Here is a 21724-nt window from a genome sequence, read left to right as displayed (position 1 = left end):
TGGTTGCTGCTGCACGCATTGTTGATGGTGAACAGATCAAAACACTGACAGAATCCATGGATGGCAGGCTTTTGAGTGTCCTTGCAAAGAAAGGTGGCTATATTGGTCATTGATTTGTTTTTGTTTTGTTTTTGAATGTCAGAAATGTATATTTGTGAATGTTGAGATGTTATATTGGTTTCACTGGTAATAATAAATAATTGAAATGGGTATATATTTTTTTTTTGTTAAGTTGCCTAATAATTATGCACAGTAATAGTCACCTGCACACACAGATATCCCCCTAACATAGCTAAAACTAAAAACAAACTAAAAACTACTTCCAAAAATATTCAGCTTTGATATTAATGAGTTTTTTGGGTTCATTGAGAACATGGTTGTTGTTCAATAATAAAATTAATCCTCAAAAATACAACTTGCCTAATAATTCTGCACTCCCTGTATTGCCCAGCCTTGTGGTCTCCGACTGAGCCTGTTAGCCAATGGTTCCACAGTCAGTGCAAATAATAGGTCTACCCCTGTTTCTCCTCTTGCATACTGTGTTGCACTTCCCATTTGGCTGATATCATCTCAGAAGGTCTAACTCTTGCGGGGCCTTGGTATATAATATTGATGCCATTTCCATATATTTAGGACCAAAGTTTATTGACCTCATGGCTGCGAGCAGGTATGACCATTCAATAGTATTCAAAGATTTCCCCGGGTCCTATGATATGAGCTCCGAGTTCTGCTCGCTGATGTCTGCTTCTCTCATGAAGTGGGCTAGACGTCTGATTTTTAGGGCGGTTCTTCTGCATGGTATAAACCATTTTGAACCACATGTACTATATCTGTCATTAATTTGAGCAGTCTCATCGCTTGAATTTTTCCTAAAAGCTTGTTGTCTTAATTAGGTAGTGATAGCTGTCTGTACAGACGCCTCTCCATAGGACACTTGCCAGGTTTCAGAAGCAGTATATTTGTGGCTTCTTGCATTGATGTGGGTAGCTCGCCTTTCTCTAATGCTTCTTGATATATTTGCAGTAGTCTGTTCACCAGTTTCCCACCATATGCTTGGTACCATTCTGCCGGGAGACTATAGGGTCCCAGGGCTTTAGAGATGTTCAATTCTTTTATGGCTGCCTTGATAGTCTCCACTGTGATACCAGTCTCTAGGGATGCCCTCTGCTCTTATGTCAGTGTTTTAGTGTCCCGTTCTGACTGTATGGGGTAGGTCTCAATCCACAGCCTTGTCCTCTGCTAGTATAGAAGTCCTTTTAGTAGTCATGGAAGACCCCATTTTTGTCCACGTATTCTCAGTCTCCGTCGCCACTGCAGTGATACAGATTGGGGCTGTCTCTAAACCCTTTACTGCTAAACTTCCCCCAACCCCCAAAATGTCTTCCCGGCTTTCAGGAACATGCAGAGCTGAAAAAAACTACTATTTATCACAGTTTTGGCATTTTTTAAAGAGGTAGCCCATTTTTCCTATTGTGTGTGCTTTCAATCTACTCCCAGTTTTCAGTTGTATTGGAAACCAGTGTGAAACCCATGGGTGACCCAGGAAAGATATGTATGTCTGAAAAGTGGACAGAATTAATAATTCACATGGGGTCTAATATGTAGAGCACTCATGATTTTCCCCTAAGAAACTAACTTGAATTAAACAAATATTGAAAACAATTTTTGACAATCGTTTCATCTGTAACTTTTTGTCACGATGACCGGTTTACAAAAGCAATACACCATTATGTTCGTCAGACACATTTAGTTGTGGGGCTTTGGAGGGTTTGTAGGTTCCCCAAGAACCCGAGGTAACCAGAGCCAACCACGGAGCTGGTTTTTCATTGTCTACTAAGTATGGACCAATTCATATGGTGAAATATTTAAAATGAAAAATAGGTAGCAAGATAACCAATGTATTTCTCAAATGAGCACAAGGTATGAAATTTAGGAGCAGTGGTTATTTGTACATCTCTGAAATTGTGGCTACCTGTAAGAGCATATGATGTAGAGGGTATTTTTCAAAATGTGTTCTTTCTTACACGCTGGCTTACATTTAGAAGGCACAAATGCAACAAAATCCAATTGTTAATAACAAATATTGGACTATTCTATGTTCCCACGTCTTCTGATAAAAATAGTAAATCAAAACTGACACGTCTTTGTTTGCAAAGAAGGTAGCTGTGGATTCTGGGCTGTAGCTCAGCTAGCACCTAGGGAAACCTACCAAACCTGTACATTTTTTAAAACTAGACACCTACGGGAATCCTGGATGGGGGGACTTGTGTGGCTCCCTGCAGGTTGTTTTACTCAGAATCCCTTGCAAACCTCAAACTTTGACAAAAAAACACATTTGCCTCACATTTCTGTGATGGAGAATTCTGGAATCTATCTCACTAGTATGGGTAGGTCTAGTGCCCGTGACATAAAACTGTTCAAAACGCAACATGAATACAACACTTTTTTCCACTCAAGCCTGACCTGTCTTTGTTTTGCAAAGTGGGTAGCTGTAGATTTTGGAGCCTCGCTCAGCCGGCACCTAGGGAAGCATAGCAAAGCTGGAAATGTTTAAAAACCAGACACCTGAGGGAATCCAGGATGGGGGCACTTGCGTGAATTCCATGATGTTTTGGTTACCACCAATGCCCTGTAACCCACAAACATTTCCTGAAATTTCCCGAACATTTCTGTGATGTAAACTTACGGAACCCACAGGAATTCACAGAATTCCTACCATCCAGCTTTACCCCACATCTGCCATAAAAACACTTTCCACTTGTGTGGCTGGGCCTAGTGCCCGCGACAGGAACAGATCAAACCATGGTCAATGGGAGCCCTTGCATGGAGGCTCCTGTAGACCTCTGTTTGTTCATTACAATTACAAAGACACCAAACATTAACGGGTCACCTTTCCTATTTGGAAGTTAGAGCTTATTAAATGTAGTAAGGTAACTCCCCTGTTATTCCATGGAAGATGTAGGCCTTAAAGGGGTGAAAGACAAAGTTTAGAGATTTTCATTGCCAGGACATAAAAAACTAAAAACTAAAAGGTACATGTCCCACTTTTTAAATACATTGCACCATGCCCAATGGGCTATGCAGGGCCTGCACTAGGGGTGGCTTACTTGTGTTAAAAAGGAACATTTGGGCCTGGTAAAAGATTTATTTTGCCAGGTCGAAATGGCAGTTTAAAACATAGGCTGCAATGGAAGGTCTCAGACATGCTGAAAGAGCTACTTAAGTGGGTGGTACAATCAGACCCACTGGTAGCATTTAATTTACATGCCATGGCACCTATACTACCACTTTACTAGGGACTTATGAGTAAACACTGAGTTTAGCTGAGCTCCTACAAATCTGTTCCAGAATTGTGCATGGAATGAAGTAGTTTCATTTTTCTTTTTAAGGCAACCACTGATCTTTTTCAACTTCTGTAGCTTTTATCCATGTGATACAATGTGCAACATTAGTTATGACATTTTGCTTAATATATTCTATGGTAAGGTGGCACACAAGGGAATACTCATTTGTACTTGTGTATGTGTTATTTGTAGTGTGCTGCACTGGAAGTACACAAACAGCAAGTGTTTAGATAAGTAGCTGGTTTCTAGGAGCAGAAGTGTACAGTTAAATATTTGTGGTATCATGTTCTTTAAAGAGATGTGGTTTCAACTCTTTCCTAAGCTTGAGCAGTGTTGGTGCAAGGCTGTTGTTCCAAATCCTCTCTTCATACCTAGAAAAGGTCTGCTGCCTTGTTTTATTCCTTTTTAAACTTTTCATTCAACAGTGTGATGGCTCTGGGTGTGCCAAGAACAACCATAGATGATGTGTTTATCTGCAAGATAAGTGGGGTTGCTGGTCATGATGGCTTTAATTTTGAAGCTGGTACAGGCCAGCAATGAAAGCCAGTATTTCCATCAGGCTGGATGTGATGTGGTAATATTTCTTCAGTGCCTGGATTCGACATGCTGCTGCATGTAGAAGGCCCTTAAAGGGGGGTGGGAGCGGAAGTGTGGTGTCTGGGAGGCTGTGGGCCAGATGCAAGAGTTTGATCATTTGAACAACATTTTTAGTGCAGCTTCCTGGAAGAAATAACTTTACTTTCTTTAGAAGAAATACCTGGTGCCAGGCTGTCTTTCATAATTTGCAATGATGAGGATAGGATTGATGTCCATCGTAAATCTAAGTAACTTGGCATTTGGTGGAAGTTAGGGGTGCAACTGGGTTTGAACTATTTCCTGTTGTTTTTGATAAATTATGGGAATTCTGTCTAGGTGGGGTTGAGCTTCAGGCATTTGATGGATATAGAGATCTTATTGAGGTGCATGCAGCGTTTGAAGCATTGCTGTAGCATAGATGACTTTCAAGTAAAGTTGTGTTTCATTGGTCTTTTTAAAGCATGTGATCCTAAATATCTCAGCCTCGGGTGAATGTTATCAAAATAATCAGCAGATGAATCAAGCAGCAACTTGATCATTTGATATTCTGGAACGAGAAGTGTCAAGATGTTTTGTTTATACACAAATCAACTTAAAATAGGCACGCAGTATTTACGTGCATGATGGTTTTAATAATAGGTACAAATGTATTTTAACATTGTTTCACTGGAAATGTCTTGCAGTCGAGGTGCCCAGTTCTGAAGATTAATGCCTTAAAATGCTTTGTAAATTTTGCATTTTTAGGCCCCAGTCTTCTTCGTACATATTGCTTGTATGTCCTTCTCCTTGCAGTCAACGGAGTGACAGAATGCTTCACATTTGCATCTATGAGCAAAGAGGAGGTGGACAGGTATGTACAGTACAAAATGAAAAGTATTTTTCTGATATTTACTCATGTTTAGATTATACTGCTGAACAATACGTCTGTAATGTTTCTGATAGACTGTGCTATCCCAAAAGGCAAAATGTATAGAAAGTGACAGAAATAGATGTAAACCTAAAAACGATGTCAGCTGTAATGGAAAATCTGCCAATTTCTGAAGTAAAATTTTAATCCGGAACACAGTCCACTGGCTGAATTTCCTCTGACAAATTGTAATGTTTCCTTTCGTTTTCTCACCAAACTTAATTAAACTTGTAGTTTGCTGCTATTGATGACGAGACAGTTTTTTGCATAATACAAGCACCATCTTATAATGTTTGTTTTATATATTCTATACATTGTGCCAAACCCTAATGATAGCTGGTGGTCAAGGTGATAAATGGGTTGTAGGATAGATGTGTCACAGGTGTATGTCATTTCCAGGAGGCTGATGTACTCAGATATAATCATATGCAATAAAGCAAGCAGGACCACCCTTGAACTAGAATGTCATGGTACAAATTTGCTGCCTATGCCTTTTAATTACGATTGTTGTTATTGGAAACATAAAATACAGTAGATACATACTGCACGCTATTAAAGATAATAAAATCAGTATCTGGTATGGAAATCAAAATTAATACCTTCAAGTACAAATATTGGTAACGCATGCATCTAAAATATCTTCTTATCGTTGAGAGGTTCTCCATTTTACCCTGTATTTCTTCTTCTTCTTGTGTGTTTAAACACTGCCTATGGAAACGTGCACATTTCTGGGGGACTCTAGTACCCCATTACCATTCTCCCCATGTACGCTGTATGTGCAGGCACAGTGGTAGCATATACGTTTAGCATTTGTCCCTTGGTTTGCACTCCCCTTCCTCCAAATTCATAAATAATTGCCAGTGTAGTGCTTACTTGTTTGACTGCAAATATTCTAGGGAGCACCACCTCCCAATAATTCAGTGAAACTTGGCAAGTAACGACAGCATTGCAAACGTGGTCGGTTCAGGAAGATGCTACTTCCTCCTTTTAGCACCAGGACACTCTTTAGGGGTATTTGTTTGCGCTTTATAAATATGCATATTTATCACCATTCTCAATGTGCCCTGATAAATAAATCTGGGGCGCTCTTTTTTATAAAGTGTAGAAAACTTTTCACTGGATTATATTGTCAACGATTGATCAAGAAATATTGAGCCTGTAACATAATTGACGCATTTTGAGTTTCTTTTGTCAATACATACACTTACATTCATGAATTTTCCTCTTAATGAAGGACTGCATCATCCACTCATTTCTCTAATAAAGTTGCATTGTTAAAAGGTTTCTTCAATAAAACCTCGAGCCCCCTCCTTCAGTCATTAGTTTTAAACCACCTTTAGTGATTGAGTATATTGTAGCTTTTCATTGTCTGATTTATTTCCATTGACAATACTCGTTCATATAACTGCATTTCTTAAATATATGTATTTTTTGCACACCTAAATGAAAAGAGAAAGAACTAATTATTTCAGCTGAGTATCACCAGTTTGTGAAGGAATTTGTTGGCTAACTTTGTGTCTTGTGCATGTTAATGAATAAACCTCATAATTCATTATTCAAATTATTTCAGAATTATGGCAAAGTCCCATGTCTTTAGCCTGTCCCTTGTGTTACTGGTTATATAGTTCTGTTAGTTAATTGAAGATGGATTGGTTATATTGGAGCTTATTGACGAGGCACATTGTGCACTTACTCCGCAGCTCCTGCAATTTATGAGCATAAAACATGATGCCTTATCTATATGCTTTAGCCCTAAGCAACTTTTCTTAGCTAAGCTCATTTGACAAGTGTTAGACCTGACACCCTTATGGTGGTCTTCCCCTAACGTTTTGCCTCCATTCCTCCATTTTTCTGGTCTCATTTTTGCTGGTTTTGGGACTCTGTGCACTTTACCACTGCTGACCAGTGCTAAAGTGCTTGTGTTCTCCTCTACCCTAAACATGGTTACTATTGCTCCTACCCAATTCCCATATTTAATTTACCTATAGGTCCCTAGTAAAGTGCGCTATTTGTACCCAGGGCCTGTAAATTTAATGCTACTAGTGGGCCTGCAGCATTGATTGTGCCACCCACATATATAGCCCCTTAACCATGTCTCATTGCAAGGACTATGTGTGCAGTTTCACTGCCACTTCTACTTGGCATTTAAAACTACTTGCCAAACCTTAAACTCATTTAATACATATAAGTCACCCCTAAGGTAAGCCCCAGGTAGCCCATAAGGCAGGGTGATATTTAAGTAAAAGACAGGACATGCACGTGTACGTTTTACGTGTCCTGGTACTGAAAAACTCCCAAAGTCGCTTTTCACTATTGTGAAGCCTGCTTCTCTCATAGACCAGCAATGGACATTCCCTTGTATACTTCTGAGTGGTAATTTCGGATCTGAAGGGAGTAGCATAGTCATGTTTGGTATAGTTGGAATGGTAGCGGGAAACTCTTCTTACTGGTGAAGTTGGCTTTAACATTACTATTTTAGAAATGCCACTTTTAAAAAGTAGGCATTTCTCTGTTCTTACTTTTCTCTTTGCCTTACAACCTGTCTCCAATCCACTTCTGGTCTGTGCTAGTTGACAGCTCCCCTTGTGTATTCCACCCAGATAGCCATAAACATAGGACACTCAGCTGCATCTGTATTCATCTACATACTGATGGGTCTTCCTGGGCAGGAAGGGTGGAGAGGCTCTCACACTTCAGGGGCACATTTGGGTATATAAACTGGGTCTGTGACCCCCTAAAACCAGACACTTCTGAACCAACAACTTGACTCTGTTAGAAGGACTGCCTTGCTGCTTTTCTGGAAAGACTGCTCTCCTGCTTGTTGCCCTCATGCCTTCTGCTCCCTGACTGTGCTAGGAGGACTTTGCCTTCCCCCACGAGTGATCTCCGAGGGCTTGGACTGAGCTTTCCTCCTGTTAAGAGGACGCAGGGGCATGAAAGACTTCACCAAAGGGAGAAAATCCACTGCGCCAGAAAATCGACGCAATACCTGCAAAAATCAATGCATCGTCTGCAGAATCGACACAGTGCTTGTCTCGCAGCTGAAAATCACTGCAGGTCCTCTCAAATCGTCTCTTTCATCATCGCAGCATGTTTTGGATTTTCCAAGCATCATCCCTGGGCGTCAAAATATTCCTGCACTGCACAATCGGTGCATCACCTTGCCGCGAGGAAAGAATCAATGCATCACCTCTGCCACACCAGAAAAATTGACGCATTGCTTTACTTTCTGATGCATCACCTCCTCTGCAGCCCTCTGTGTCACTAGTTTTGACACATCCCAGGTACTTTGTGCTAAAAAGATACAACTATTGTTTCCTATGGATTAAGATTTACCTAAACTTCTGAAAAACAAAATATCTCAGCTTGTGCATATTGGATTCTTGTAATTTTGGTCTTATTTTATTCAGATAAATACTATCCATTGTTCTAAACTGGTGTGGAGTACTTTTTCACTGTGTTACTGTATGACTTATTGCACAAATAGTTTACACATTGCCTTCTTAGTTAAGCCTGCCTGCTCAGTGCCAAGCTGCCCGAGGATGAGCACAGGATAATTTAATTTGTGTTGTTACTTATTCTGACTAGGATTGTGGTCCCTACTTGGACAGGGTGCATACCTCTGCCAACTAGAGACCCAATTTCTAATAATCAGGATTGAGTTGTGTTAGCACTGAGCAAGAGAGGGTGTTTAAAGAGCACAGTAGGCCATCTATTTAGCTTCAAAGCACCGAAGGGCAGAAGAAGCATATATAGTAATGCAGGAGAATTACTTAGAGTTTTGTGGTGCTAACAATGGGCCAGATTCTCCAAATACATTTCTTAACTTTTCACCTTTAACCCCTCCAGCAATACTTTGGATCACACTCAGACCTACTCGAGACTTGCACCTGGCACTCTGCTCCCACATGGCCCTGGTGCCCCATTTTGATGTTCCCAATTCCCGTTCGCCCTTAAAGAGTTGGAACCCTTGCCCCAAATGTTTTGTTAAATGCCTGCTCTATGTCCCTTATGTGTTTTTGTTTAAATTCTGCTTTGTCCATTGTTCCTAATGCCCTGAAATACTACAAACAGTCACCAATTCCTTCTTACAAGGCCAAATGTTAAAATAAAACAAGCATTGGCAAAGCCAATATGCCTATGGGAGAACCATTGATTTTGCTTATGCCTTTTAGCCATGTTGTAGATCAGTGTGGCTGCTGTGAGCATAGCTAAAAGTAAAAAAGAAAAAAACAAAGAAAGAGCTTCGAGGCACAAATAGAAATATTTAAAAAAGTGATATGACTGCATCATAACGCTTATTTGTTTTCTCTGGCGGGTAAGTGGGGGCAACACAGAGAACAGAAGGGAGGGTGGGTGGAGATAGGGAAGAGGCAGCACGGACAAGAGGGTTGAGAGATGGGAGGGAAGAAGCAGCAAGAAACGTAGGGGAAGATAATATAATATGAAAAATAGTGCCTTAATCACAGCACCAGCAGTGGAAGAACCCTAATTAAAATGTAGCAATCATTCCTTGGACCATGCTCCAGACAAAAGATTTTGACGGCACTTAATGAGTCACAATGAATGGTAAGCAATGGGTGGGCTTCAAGCGCCTTAAAGTAAACAACCTCTCTTGCAAGGAAAAATGCATGCACTGTCACAAGAGAGACCTTAAAATGAAATCAAGTCTGTAGTTTCTGTTTGCTCAAAACACCACTTCTGAAATAGGAGCCAATCTATGTTGCATCTTTTCCCCTACCTGGTCACACAACTGAAGACAACTTGACATTTTGCATCCTGAAATGAAAGGACCAATTGATGGCTAGCTCTTACCTGAAGCTAAACCCAACCAGGAGAGAATTTACCAAGTCACTTGGATTCACCCTGGTCCTCACTTCACCCTCAAGGAACACACTGCCAAAAAGGCAAAATTGCCCTGGTACCAGCTCGACTTTGACAGAAAGTCAATCAACTTTTTCAGAAAGCTACTGCCAAAGTGCTGCTCAAGCCCATGTACTCTTGCATCTGGATGGTGGTAATGCTCTACTCCATGGTCTCCAAGGCTCCACACTGGCACCCCATTGGTGCATTCCCCACACTGCAGCAGGTCACATCCAGAGCCTGAATTAATATGATAACGTCAGCCCCATCTTGATAGAACTCAGTTGGTTCCTCTTGCTGGCCTGCACCATCTTCAAAACCAGCAGTATCCTTTACAAAGTCATCACATCCAGCACTCCTGCTTGTCTTGCCGACAAGCTTGCCAACTCTGGTGGATTTTGACACACCTGCAGCAAGGAGAACATCAGACTGTAGACTAAGTGTAAAAAGGACACAACAAGACAGCATGCCTTTTCTGTTTATGCACCCAGTTACAGGAACTGGAACAACATCCCTGTATCAGGACCAAGTTAAAGACTAGCTTTAAAGACACTACCTCACAGTGTATTAACCATTTTTAACTGGGCTTCTTCTCCTCTTACTCACTGACTTTATGCTTGTCTTTGACCATGTACAACGCTTTGTTGTCTTTTGTTGAGGTTTGCGCTAAAGAAATATAGCATTATAGAAATACAATAAACATACATACGTATAACACAACAGCCTATCCATCTCTGATGAGAGTGTTTCTCTGTCAGTTGTTTGTGTAATGTTATTATTGGGAAGGATAGTAAGTTAGCCTCTCCAAAGTTGCTGCTACTCAGTAGATCAATCAACCTTGAACACACCTATTACGGTTTCAAAAATGGGCTCATTATGATTCCGCATCAATCAGATCTTTGTTTCAAATGTAGAACTGCCAGTAATGGATATTTCTGCATGGTGTTTTACAGTAAGATACGTGTTGTTTCTGTGTCAAGGATAAACATCAAATAATCAGTTTATTCTCTTAAAAGGAGAAGGGCACCTTTAGTACTGTGACGACTTCGGAATCATTATCGCTGACCAGCAATAATCGGACCACACATTGGACTAAACAGCTTGATAGGCTGAAATCCTATTTACCGGATTTCAATTTTATACCATCACTGTCAATGAGTTGTGCATACATTGATTTGGAAACATCCAGTATGTACAGTAACAATATAGTGGGCGAATCAAGAATAGATAGGATTTAAAATTGAATTTTAGCTGATTCAAAGTACCATCGTTACTCATTACAGCAATAAATACATAGCTATAATAATGCACAAATCTAGATGTGCAATGTTTTCAGAGAAGGTGTTCTGTCATATTTATTAAAACTGAAGTTTCAATCTTTCTGTGATTCAAAGCTTTACAGTACATGGCTCCAGCTAAACAAATTCACACCACAGTCAGACCTCAAAAGCGTATAACCTGTTGGGAAGCGCATGTTGATTGCAATTTCACTAGGTTAGTGCTCCAAGATGTTAATGAGGTCTATTCTTTTCCCAGGGATAACTGGTCTATTCAAACACTCATGTGGACTGTTTCCAGGATTACCTTTCCGTAATCAGGGTCTGCAGGGTTTCTCTTTCCCCGGCCATTTCATTGGAGAACCCTGACATTAAACAATGTAGATTTTCCGAGTAATTTATGAAGGAAAGTCTTAATTTTATTAAAGACACAGAGGTGAGTATTGTGCTTTAGTCTTTTCTTTATTTCTAATAGCAGCTGCAGTCAAGAATAAAAACTACCGATCCCATAAGGCGAACAAAAGTAGCCCAAAGTAATGCACCAATCACTAACAATCCGCTCTAATAATACCTATCTTAACTGAGAACAGCCCTCTTTTCTTGTGCGAGGTTAATAAGTAACAAATAACGGAATAATAGAACAACAAATACAAGTAGCCATGCTAAACGATAGAATTTATTGTAGAATGAACAAAAGTCTCTGAACAAAATCCGGAAACGTGCGCTGATCTAGCAACTGAATGTTCCCGAAGGCAGGTGGAGTAGAAGACCTTGTAGACGAAGAAATGGAGGAAGGATCTCTAAGAAGAGGTCTGTTGTGTCGATGTAGATGCTGGAAGAGAGGGTAAAAAACAAGAGCGTTAGCATTTGTAGAGGCAGGATAGTACTCGCCTCCGTATCTTTAATAAAATTAAGACTTTCCTTCATAAATTACTAGGAAAATCTACATTTTATGGCAAGACCTGAGGCTCCTATTATGCTATTTTAAAGCGTATTGATCACATTTAGAGAGGCATGTTGAATTGGTTTACAGTAGAAAACTCTAAAAACATTGTCATTAGACCAGTCAGCCGATCTGAGAATATCCTCAAGGCGAGAACCGACCAAGAGGCTTTGGATGCCATGGCTTCTCTAGCCGAATGGGCACCAAAGGAGGAGGTATCAATGCCAGCAAGGGACATAATCCAACTAACCCAGCAAGCCAAGGTTGGAGAGGACACAGGATTAAAAGGCTTTCTGAAAGAAATAAGGAGTTGGGTAGAGGAGGAATTTCTCAAACCGGCTCTCTGTGGTTCATAAACTTTTAAGCATTGGCCTACACATAGCTTAGGGTGATCAAGAAAAAATGGTTAAAAAACTGAAGAGAGATTAGTCTTAGTATGCCTAAACATATTAAACATAACACCTGAGGTTGTAAAATGACGAGCTGTAACATCTAGAGCTCTAACATCAGATAAACGTTTGAAAGAAACGAGGCATAAAAGCATGGTGAGCTTAGCAGAAAGCTGTTTTAACGAGAACAATGAATTGTCTGGCCAGGAAACAAACAGATTCAAAACAGCATTAACATCCCATAACAAACTGTATTTAGGTTTCGGAGGATTGTAAAATTTTACTCCCTTCAGAAGCCGGCACACCAAAGGATGCTCTCCAACCAGTTTTCCCTGGATGTAAGAGTGTGAAGAAGCGATTGCAGATCTATACAGGTTGATAGTGCAAAAGGACTTACCTTTTGCTGGCTTCCGCCGCCAGGAAGTTGATAATCAGAGTTACATCTGTTGTAAAGGGATCAACGTGTTTTCCCACACACCAGCTATGCCAGAGAGACCAAGCTGATCTATATGTTTTCTTTGTTCCTGGAGCTCTTGCTATGTCAATGAAGTTTGAAGCTTCTGCCGAAATAGGTATGCTAGGTTGGGATTCCCCGATATTTTCCAAGCCGAAAGGGTAAGGACATTCTGGAGTATCAGACTGTGGCGGAGGCCGTGATGGCTGGTCAAGAGATCTGAGAACGTAGAGTAGGGAACCACACCTGGGAATGCCAGAAAGGGACTATGAGAACTAGAGAGGCTTGCTGACGTCTGCCCTGCGCCAGCACTCTGGAAATCAAAATGAAGGGAGGAAAAGCATAATTTAGGGAGGATGCCCATCCTGAGAAAACACATCGAAGGCAAGGGCTAGTGGATCCGGGTGCCAACTGAAGAATTGTGGAAGTTGTGCATTGAGACGGGATACAAAAAGGTCTATGTGGAAGGACCCCCATTTGCAGAGAATGTTGTTGAAAACCTGCGCAATGAGCATCCAGTCGCTGGAGTCCCAGAAGCGGCGAGAATACCAATCCACTACAAAATTGAGGTTGCCAGGTAGATACTCTGCTTGGACCGAGATTCTGTTTTGAAGACAGAACTCCCAAAACCCTTTTGCTAATTCCGCTAAAGGTTTGGATTTTGTGCCTCCCAAGTGGCTGATGTAATGAACCGCGGAAATGTTGTCCATTCTGAGAAGAACCGAACAGGAAACTCTGTCTCTTGCGGGGCTCCTGATTGCAAAGGAGCCAGCAAACATCTCTAAACAGTTTATGTGCAAGTTTGACTCCTGTAGAGACCATGATCCTCCGGTCGAGATTGGACCACACTGGGCTCCCCAACCCAACAGACTTGCATCTGATTCTAATACAAGTTCTGGGGCTGATGCGAAGTTAGTCCTGCCGTTCCAGGCGTCTAAATGGTCTATTCAACATTGAAGTTCCGAACGAGGATCTTGGTCTAAAACTATGGAATCTGTATAAGCTAGACCTTTTTGAAGGTGATGAAGTTTTAGTCTCTGCAATGCACTGTAATGTAACAGACCTGGAAAGATAGCTTGGATTGAAGAAGAGAGGAGGCCTACGATCCTTTCCAGGGATCTGAGGGATAGCCGAGAACTGCGTAAAATCTGTAGAATTTCTGACTTTATGGACTTGATCTTTGATGACGGAAGAAGAAGAGTAGCCGAAACAGAGTCTACCTGGAGACCTAGGAACTCGATGATTTGGGTCGAATCCAAGGAAGATTTTTCGTAATTTATAATAAAGCCTAGATCTCTAAGAAGAGTGCAAGTAAGATGAACCTGGGACAGAAGGAAAGTGCGATTCTGATTCATGATCAGAATATCGTCCAAGTAGATGATTAATCTGGTGCCTCGAGCTCTGAGAAAGGCCGCTACTGGTTTCATTAGTTTTGTGAAGCACCATGGAGCGGAAGACAGGCCAAAAGGAAGGGAAGTGAAATGGAAAGTCTGACCGGCCCATTGGAATTGAAGACATTTCTGAGAGTCCGGGGGGATAGGAACTGTAAGATATGCGTCGTGTAGGTCTAGCTTTACCATCCAATCTCCCTGGGGCAATGTATCTCTGAGATGTAGAATAGTTTCCATTTTGAAGTGACGATATAGTACAAATTGATTGAACTGTTTTAGATTGATAACCGGATGCATCTTTTTGTTCTTTTTCTGGACTAGAAATACTGAGCTGAGAAAACCTGAAGGATCTAGTGAACAAGGAGCTATTGCCTGTTTTTTTTTTTTTTTAGAAGAGATTGAATTTCTAAAGAAATTAATTCTGTCATTTGAAGAGAAAACTGAGAAGGGGAAGGAAAACTTGATTGAAAAGGCTCTGAAAAGAGCTCTATGACATAACCCTGAACTGTATTTAGAAACCAGGGATCTACTGTGAGTTCCCTCCATTTTGACAGGCACAGAGAAATACGACCCCCTACAATTGGTGAACGGAAATTTTGACTTACCAAATTGAGCAGAGAATCTGGAGTTATGGTTTCCTTTGTTTCTCAAGCCCCTGTTTCTTTGGGGGAAGAATTGCGGTCTGTAGTCCTGGAATGTGTTATTATTGTAGAAACAGTGGGAGCCTTGGTTGGCATAGGAACGGCTGGCAAAGCGGTTCCTGCCCTTGCCGGCCCTGGTAAAAACCTGTGCTGAAAACATCTTTTTCAGGGATTGTTGTGCTTTGTCGAGGGAGGAGAATGTTGCAACGTACTTGCTCAACTCTTTAATAAAAGAGTCTCCAAATAGCAAACCTTCTGCCTTTACACCGGGATCTGATCCGGCTAAGTTGACCAATTTGGGATCAAGTTTAAGCAGGAGACCCTTCCTGCAATCATGTGTGATTGAAGAATTTGCATTTCCAAGTAAACAAACAGCACGTTGGGCCCACAAGGATAGTTCCACAGGATCAATGGAAGCATGTTCTAGCCGGGCTGTTTCGGCCAAATCGAAAATGCTGGCTAGAGGTCCCACGATATCTAAAAGTTTATCTTGGCATGTAGACCAAGCTCTGTCGACTCCTTTACGCGGGTCTTTCCCGTATTTAGTGAAGAAAGTGATTAGATATGAGTCAATTGTAGGAGTTGCTGTGATTTTGGAAGAAAGGGCAGGGCTGGTGCATTCAGATTTGAGTTTTGCCTGTTCCTGTTTGTCCAAGGGGGTGCGTAATCTGGCTGTTATGTAATCTGCCACATGATCAGTGGGAAACCACTCTGTAGAATTTGGATGTTGGATGTCGCTCGGGTCGAACATTGGAACCCCTTGTGCATCTAGTATTGTGCAAGGCCCTGAAAAATCTTGGGACCCAGATTTGGGTTTTTTGTGAGGAGGAGGGGAGAAAATATCTCCAATGTCCTTGTCGGAAATGTCCGAATCCCTATTAGGGTCATGCATCTCGTCGTCCATGTCTAATATCTTAGATATAGTGATATGAGAGGATATATGTTTCGATTTAACCATGATTTCTTTTTAAGATTTAGATATTAACCCCTCCTTAAAAGGAGGCCTTTGAGGAGCCATGTCCTCTGTCCTATGTGAGACATTGTCACTAACCAATAGCGTCGTTTTCGTATTTTTTGATGGTATAGGACGCTTTCTGCTTTCACCCACAGATTGGGCCAGCATGGTTTTAGACACCAAATTGACGACTGAATTATCCAACGTTTTTGACAATTGTTGCCATGAAGCTGAAATAGCTTGATCAACAGACAACTGGATAAAGTCATTTACATTTTCTTTAAGGACGTCTTCCTCCTCCTCCTGAGTTAAGTGTGAAACAGAAGAGCTGTCCATGGTGGCAGCAAATGGTTGGAAAAAATAAATGAGAGGGAGGAAAGGGTTACATTTCCCACAGAAGTGAGAAAAACAGACAGGCTCCGCCTATGGGTGGGACAAAATACTTGCAGAGATGATACCAGGAAGTCCCTAATTAGAAACGAGGAGTCCGGCGTTGGAAAAAGATAGCCACCAGAAGCGTTAGCTGAGGGAAACGGTAAGCGTCTTGAAAAGAGCGGATTCCCCCTCAGCGAGCGGTAGAATATGGCTACTGCGCGCTGAGAAAAGAAACGGCTTCAAACAGCAGTTAGGGAAAACGGGTGCGCAACGCGAGGCACGAAGTTAGAATGCGGCTACAAGCCGACTAAACAAGATAAGAAATATGTACAGGCATAACAATGATGGCATACCAATAGTAAAAAACAGTGCGAACACCAAACACGTTATAAAAACCAGTAATAAAAAATGAATATGAAGGGTAAATAATACTTATCTTGACTGCGAGCAGCAAGAAAAGAGGGCTGTTCTCAGTCAAGATAGGTAGTATTGGAGCAGATTGTTAGTGATTGGTGCATTACTTTGGACTACCTTTTGATCACCAGTGGCTACTTTTGTTTGTCTTATGAGATCAGTAGTTTTTATTCTTGACTGCAGCTGCTTTTAGAAATAAAGAAAAGACTAAAGTATAATAGGAGCCTCCGGTCTTGCCATAAAATTTGTTTAGTCTATCTTCATTTGCTACTAAGGGTCTGCATTCCTCAGTGGGATCGTAATCTGTTTCTGGCTTGGTTTGTGAATCAAGAGCAAAGTAGGGATTACACCAGCCTGCTTGTTTTCGAAATCAAGCTTATTAATTTAATTTACAGCTTTGGAAATTCATTCTTTGTTTCTTAAAAGCCATAGAAAGGATAAAGTATTTTTCAGAGCCCAGATATTTAAAGACCATTCTTATCTTCAGGACAATACATATAGTTTCTGTCAATCCTTTTGACTCTTATTCTCAAGAATTCTCCCCTGCTTCGTCAGATGCTACTTGTTCAAGGATACTGAACCTGTGCCTCAGTAAACATTCACTTTTATCTCAAGAATGTACACAGCAGGTACATGGACGCATTTCTCATTTTTCTAAGGTTACTCTAGGTCAGGCTCACTTTTTGGCTACTTTATGGTTTACAGAATTTTCCTTGGTTTCTGTCACTACTGAATGAGTATAGTTGCTCCATCGTGTGAATAATTATAAGTTCAATTTTTGTAGCTCATTTGGTTTAACATGCAAAACTAGGTTTAAAAGGAAAAACTACTAGTATTTACTACAAAACATGTTCTGTTCCCTGTTGGATATCACCTTCGAGCATCGCATGCTTGGCTGTATAAAGATTTTCTTTGTTTTTGTTGTTCACAAAACCATAATGAGGACTTGTTATTGAGGAACATATGAACAGACAGTTCCTTCAAAGTTAACATAATACCTTTGATCACTTGGCATAAGTACTAAAGGAAATGCATTGCTTACTGTTGTCCTTTATTTTCTTTTAGGTATAACTTTGTCATGTTGGTGCTGTCATTTACCTTCTTATGTTTCTCCTACTTTTTGACCTGGTGGCTTGGAAGTATGGGTTTCATTCTGGCGAACTGCTTCAACATGGGACTTCGAATAGCCCACAGCGTTCTCTACATTTACAAGTACTACAGAGTTAGTACACAAACGCCTTTGATGGGCTTGATATTATCCCCCACCATCTTACTGGTATATTTTATCAGTGGACTTGTCACCAGTTATTCAGAGGTGAGTCAGGTGTTTCAAATGATTGGATTGCCCAATTAGAAGGACCGCTTGCACATGTAATCCTCCTTGTTCCCCAGGGGGTACTTTATACTGTACTTTATAGTTTTGTATGTGATACATTTGACTGAAACCGTGGTTTGAAGTACTGGTCAGATGAATATTGTTAAGTTAAACACACCTGGACTGATGTCTCAAAGAGACCGGCCACAGAACAATGTTTGCCTCTCCCTTTGAGGTGCAAATGAATTTCAAAGCCAACACAACACAAAAGGATAGTCAACAAAAAAATTGCCAGCTGCCAACTTTGATAATGGTAATTTTAATGAGGCAGGCTTCAGCTTGTGACTCATTCTGATTTGCTGAGATGGAAACCTACATGGGACAGTAAACTATTATACCAGCATTCAAAATCAGAGTATACCACCATTTTGATACCTGCTCCTAAAAAAAAAGGGCAGGTCTCACAATGCCACAAGAGATATACATTGATTCTGACTGTGGAGTGTGCACATAGCGGTCCATGAGAACACACTCTGTACCTTGAGTTGTCTGCAACCTGCACAGTCAGAGTGTACGTTTTCAGATCTGCAGCTTATGCTTTGCAAATGGTTAACACTTGTTCTTGGCAGACATTAACCATTCCATGCATTGCAGCTGCTACATTAGTCACAAAGCATCTGTACATACCTTTGCATTTCATTGGGAAGACTCCCCTTGGCCTCCATTGTGTCTAGCAAAGTGTTACTGTGCTAGCATTATGATTCGTAACGTCTATTACTTCTTTCCACTTCAAGACTGTACTCTCTTGGAGCTACCATGTCACACCAGAAGTACTTCCCGCGCCCATACCCCACACTCCTCTAACGAAACACATGTACAAAACTAATTGATTTAAAGCTCATTCATTTCTTGCCTCTTCACTCCATTACTTGTCTAAATGCAATGAGCAATGTCAGGATCAGATCACCACTCAGATTTTCATGCACAAAACCAATACATTCCCAGATAGGCAGCTATGCCACTTAGCATTTTTTCTGCCAAGCACCATTAGTGTGTAACTTGCTGCCTGACTCCTAATGCGGTTTGGTGCATTGTTTGGGGAATGTGATTACAATACCGTATAATCTGTTTCTACTTACTGTGAGAGAGGCCTCTTTGAAATGTTTTCACATAGCGTACGTGGTTCCATTGCAATGTATGCATATGTCCTATTAGAATTAAATAATTTTCCATGCCTACATTTCAATTCTAACTTTTTAATGTTATTTTTTTTTGCCTTTTAGGTTTTGTTCTGCTGTGAAAAAGGCTGGCTGCCACGGTTAATACACATTGCTGTGGGAGCATTGTGCTGCACTGCTTGTCTTATTGCAATTATCTTCAAGGAGACTAAGCTGATTCACTTTATAAGAACTCAGTTTTTACTCCAATACAGAAAGAAAAGTACAGAATGAACTAGCACAAAATGTCCAGTACAGTAAACAGTCATTACACAGTGCTGTAGTAGCATACAGACTGCCTCATCAACGTCATACGTTGAACCTATAGACATCAGGTTACCTAATAATCCCAACATTATAAACCAGGATTTCAAAGTTAAACTCTTTTCTCAACAGAAAGTTACCTAAACAAATGAATTGCTTGTTTTGTACCTCACATTGCAAGACACCATGCATGAGAGCAGCCTGTTCCTGATCCTTTGTTACAAGCCTTTTTCATCTGTGAAGGCAACGTCAGGCAACACACGCCCGGGCTGCATAGGAGCAAAGCAGCCAGAAGATAAGGAAAGTAAACTATCCACAAGAGCACACAAGTATGAAATACTGAAGTAAGTTAAAGCCAAAAGACACACAGATAGTACCGAAATACACTTAACAAAGGTGTTACTACCTGCATTTGGCATAAACTGTGGAAATCAGATGTGCAATAGACAACATATGTGAGAGTGAAGAAGGAGAACCAAGGAAGACTTGGGATCTAGGGGAACAAATGGTGGCCAAACGGACAGTGCGAGGTGGCAGTTGCCTGGCAAACGAAGAGGTTTGTGACAGTTCCAAGATTGCTACCAACAGCTAGAGCGGTTTAATTCCTCATTGTTCCAGAGTGGTCTGCAAATCAAGAGAATGTCCAGCAGAGACTAGTAGTTGAAGGAGGTGGCCACAGGAGCAAGAACATTGTACTTACTGTAAAATGTGGAGTTTTTTTTTGTTTTATGCAGCTGCTCTCCATCAGCATCTGTGAAGCGCGAGCCCTTTTCAGGAGTTTTAAACCAGCATTTTTACCCAATAGTGCTGCTTCTTTAATTTCGTAGAGATTATTTAAAACAATATCAAACTAATCATGTGACCAAATTTCAAGAGTAACAAAATAACATTGCACACCTTTTGACACTTGATGACATCATGGTTGTCTTCTTGTCTATCAGTTGGCCCCTCAACACCCTCATATTTGCTGCTTAGTGGTTAGATGAGGGGGAACGAGTGAAACAACAGAAAGTAATAAAAATGGCTTCTTAAGCTCTGTTTATATCTATTATTCCTGGTTCTGTCTACATGGCCCCTGAGACCAGTGGAATCCAGGGCAGTGCCACGTGTACCAAAGTAAAGGTTTCTATTACTTGCCTTTCATGATGTTAATATACCACTCAAATATTTCAGCATTTTTCTTTAGAGTTATTGTTTCTGTGTTCTGAAAATCCAGTTTTCCGTTTGTTTCCAGTTTTTTGCTGGGGTCTTATTTTATGTTGATTTTTCCTAAATCATGCATCCTCCCTAGAAAGCTTCTTAGTGACAAATCACACAATAATACACATAACTGAAAAATGTGCTTCATAAGAGTCTTAACACTGTTAAAGACTAAATAATCAGGTTTTTAAGATAATCTTCTTTCCAGGCAATGCACAATTGTCTGAAGATGAAGCAGGAGACCCTTCCATGCCTTAGATGCCTAAGTGAAACTCTGTGCCTCCCATTCTATTTTTTAAATGTATAGGTCTAAGTCTGAGCCTGAACCAATTAGACAAAGTGCAAGGACCTAACTAGGACATACACGTTTATCTGAGGAAGCAGGTCTGTCAAATCTTAGGGCATTGAGAACTATACAAAGGCCCTGATTAACAGTGGGCCGGATGGGGTGAGGTATTTAATAGTTGTGGAACATACCTCGCCCCTTCCTACTAATTCAAACTGTAGGACGCAGTATTTATCAGGTGCTGTAAATATCTCTAATTCGGAGTTTTACTATTGGGAATAAGAAACCACGCTAGGGTTTTTACACCAAATTCTGTATGTACCAGAAGCTACCATGTCTTTTTCTCCAGTAAATTTAGCTAGGTTTAACTTTGCTGAAATTCACAAAGTTAAAAGTACTGAGATGAGGTAATGACCTCACGTCTCAGAATTCTGATTACTGCACAATTGCGTTTAAGCAGAAGTTTGAATTTTACAACTCAAATTTTCTTAAAGAAAACCCTCTTTTTCCCAGGTAACCAACGCTGCTCAGTCAGGTTTTTACCATGTAACAATACCTGCATTTCACATTTTGTATTCATTGCATCACTAGAAGACACAGACAGGTATTTTAGGTTGTGTGAGAATGTGGATTGTGAATTGGGGTGGTTGTGAGACCTCACCAATTTATAATGTCACTATTGTGTATCAGGTCCATTTATATTAACTTAAACCCAGTCTGCCTAGCAGTGGTACAGAGCAGGCAGGCTTAACTCAAAGAATACAAGTGTAAAGCATTTATGACTACCAAAACAGTCAATAAGTAGAATACACAAAACAATAAAAATCCAACTCCAATTTATAAAAATAGTATATATTGTTATCTTTAAATAGAGGCAAAACAACAAAAATCTGATGAAGGGAACCCGAGTTAT

General features: G+C 40.6%; 1 protein-coding gene across 1 annotated transcript in view; it reads left to right on the top strand.

Annotated features, from left to right (window-relative positions):
- The window catches only part of RFT1 (RFT1 homolog), a 100676-nt gene extending 80330 nt beyond the window's left edge, over window positions 1-20346 (top strand). The window contains exons 11-13 of the mRNA XM_069206387.1: window positions 4665-4770; window positions 17595-17844; window positions 19128-20346. Coding sequence (XP_069062488.1) covers window positions 4665-4770; window positions 17595-17844; window positions 19128-19295 — 524 coding nt within the window. The 3' untranslated portion in view covers window positions 19296-20346. The remainder of the gene's footprint in view (window positions 1-4664; window positions 4771-17594; window positions 17845-19127) is intronic.
- Window positions 20347-21724: the final 1378 nt, after the last annotated feature.

This window comes from Pleurodeles waltl, chromosome 9, assembly GCF_031143425.1.
Source record: "Pleurodeles waltl isolate 20211129_DDA chromosome 9, aPleWal1.hap1.20221129, whole genome shotgun sequence".
NCBI lineage: Eukaryota > Metazoa > Chordata > Amphibia > Caudata > Salamandridae > Pleurodeles > Pleurodeles waltl.
Note: the sequence above shows the minus strand (reverse complement) of the source record. Positions and strands in the feature narration are given on the sequence as shown.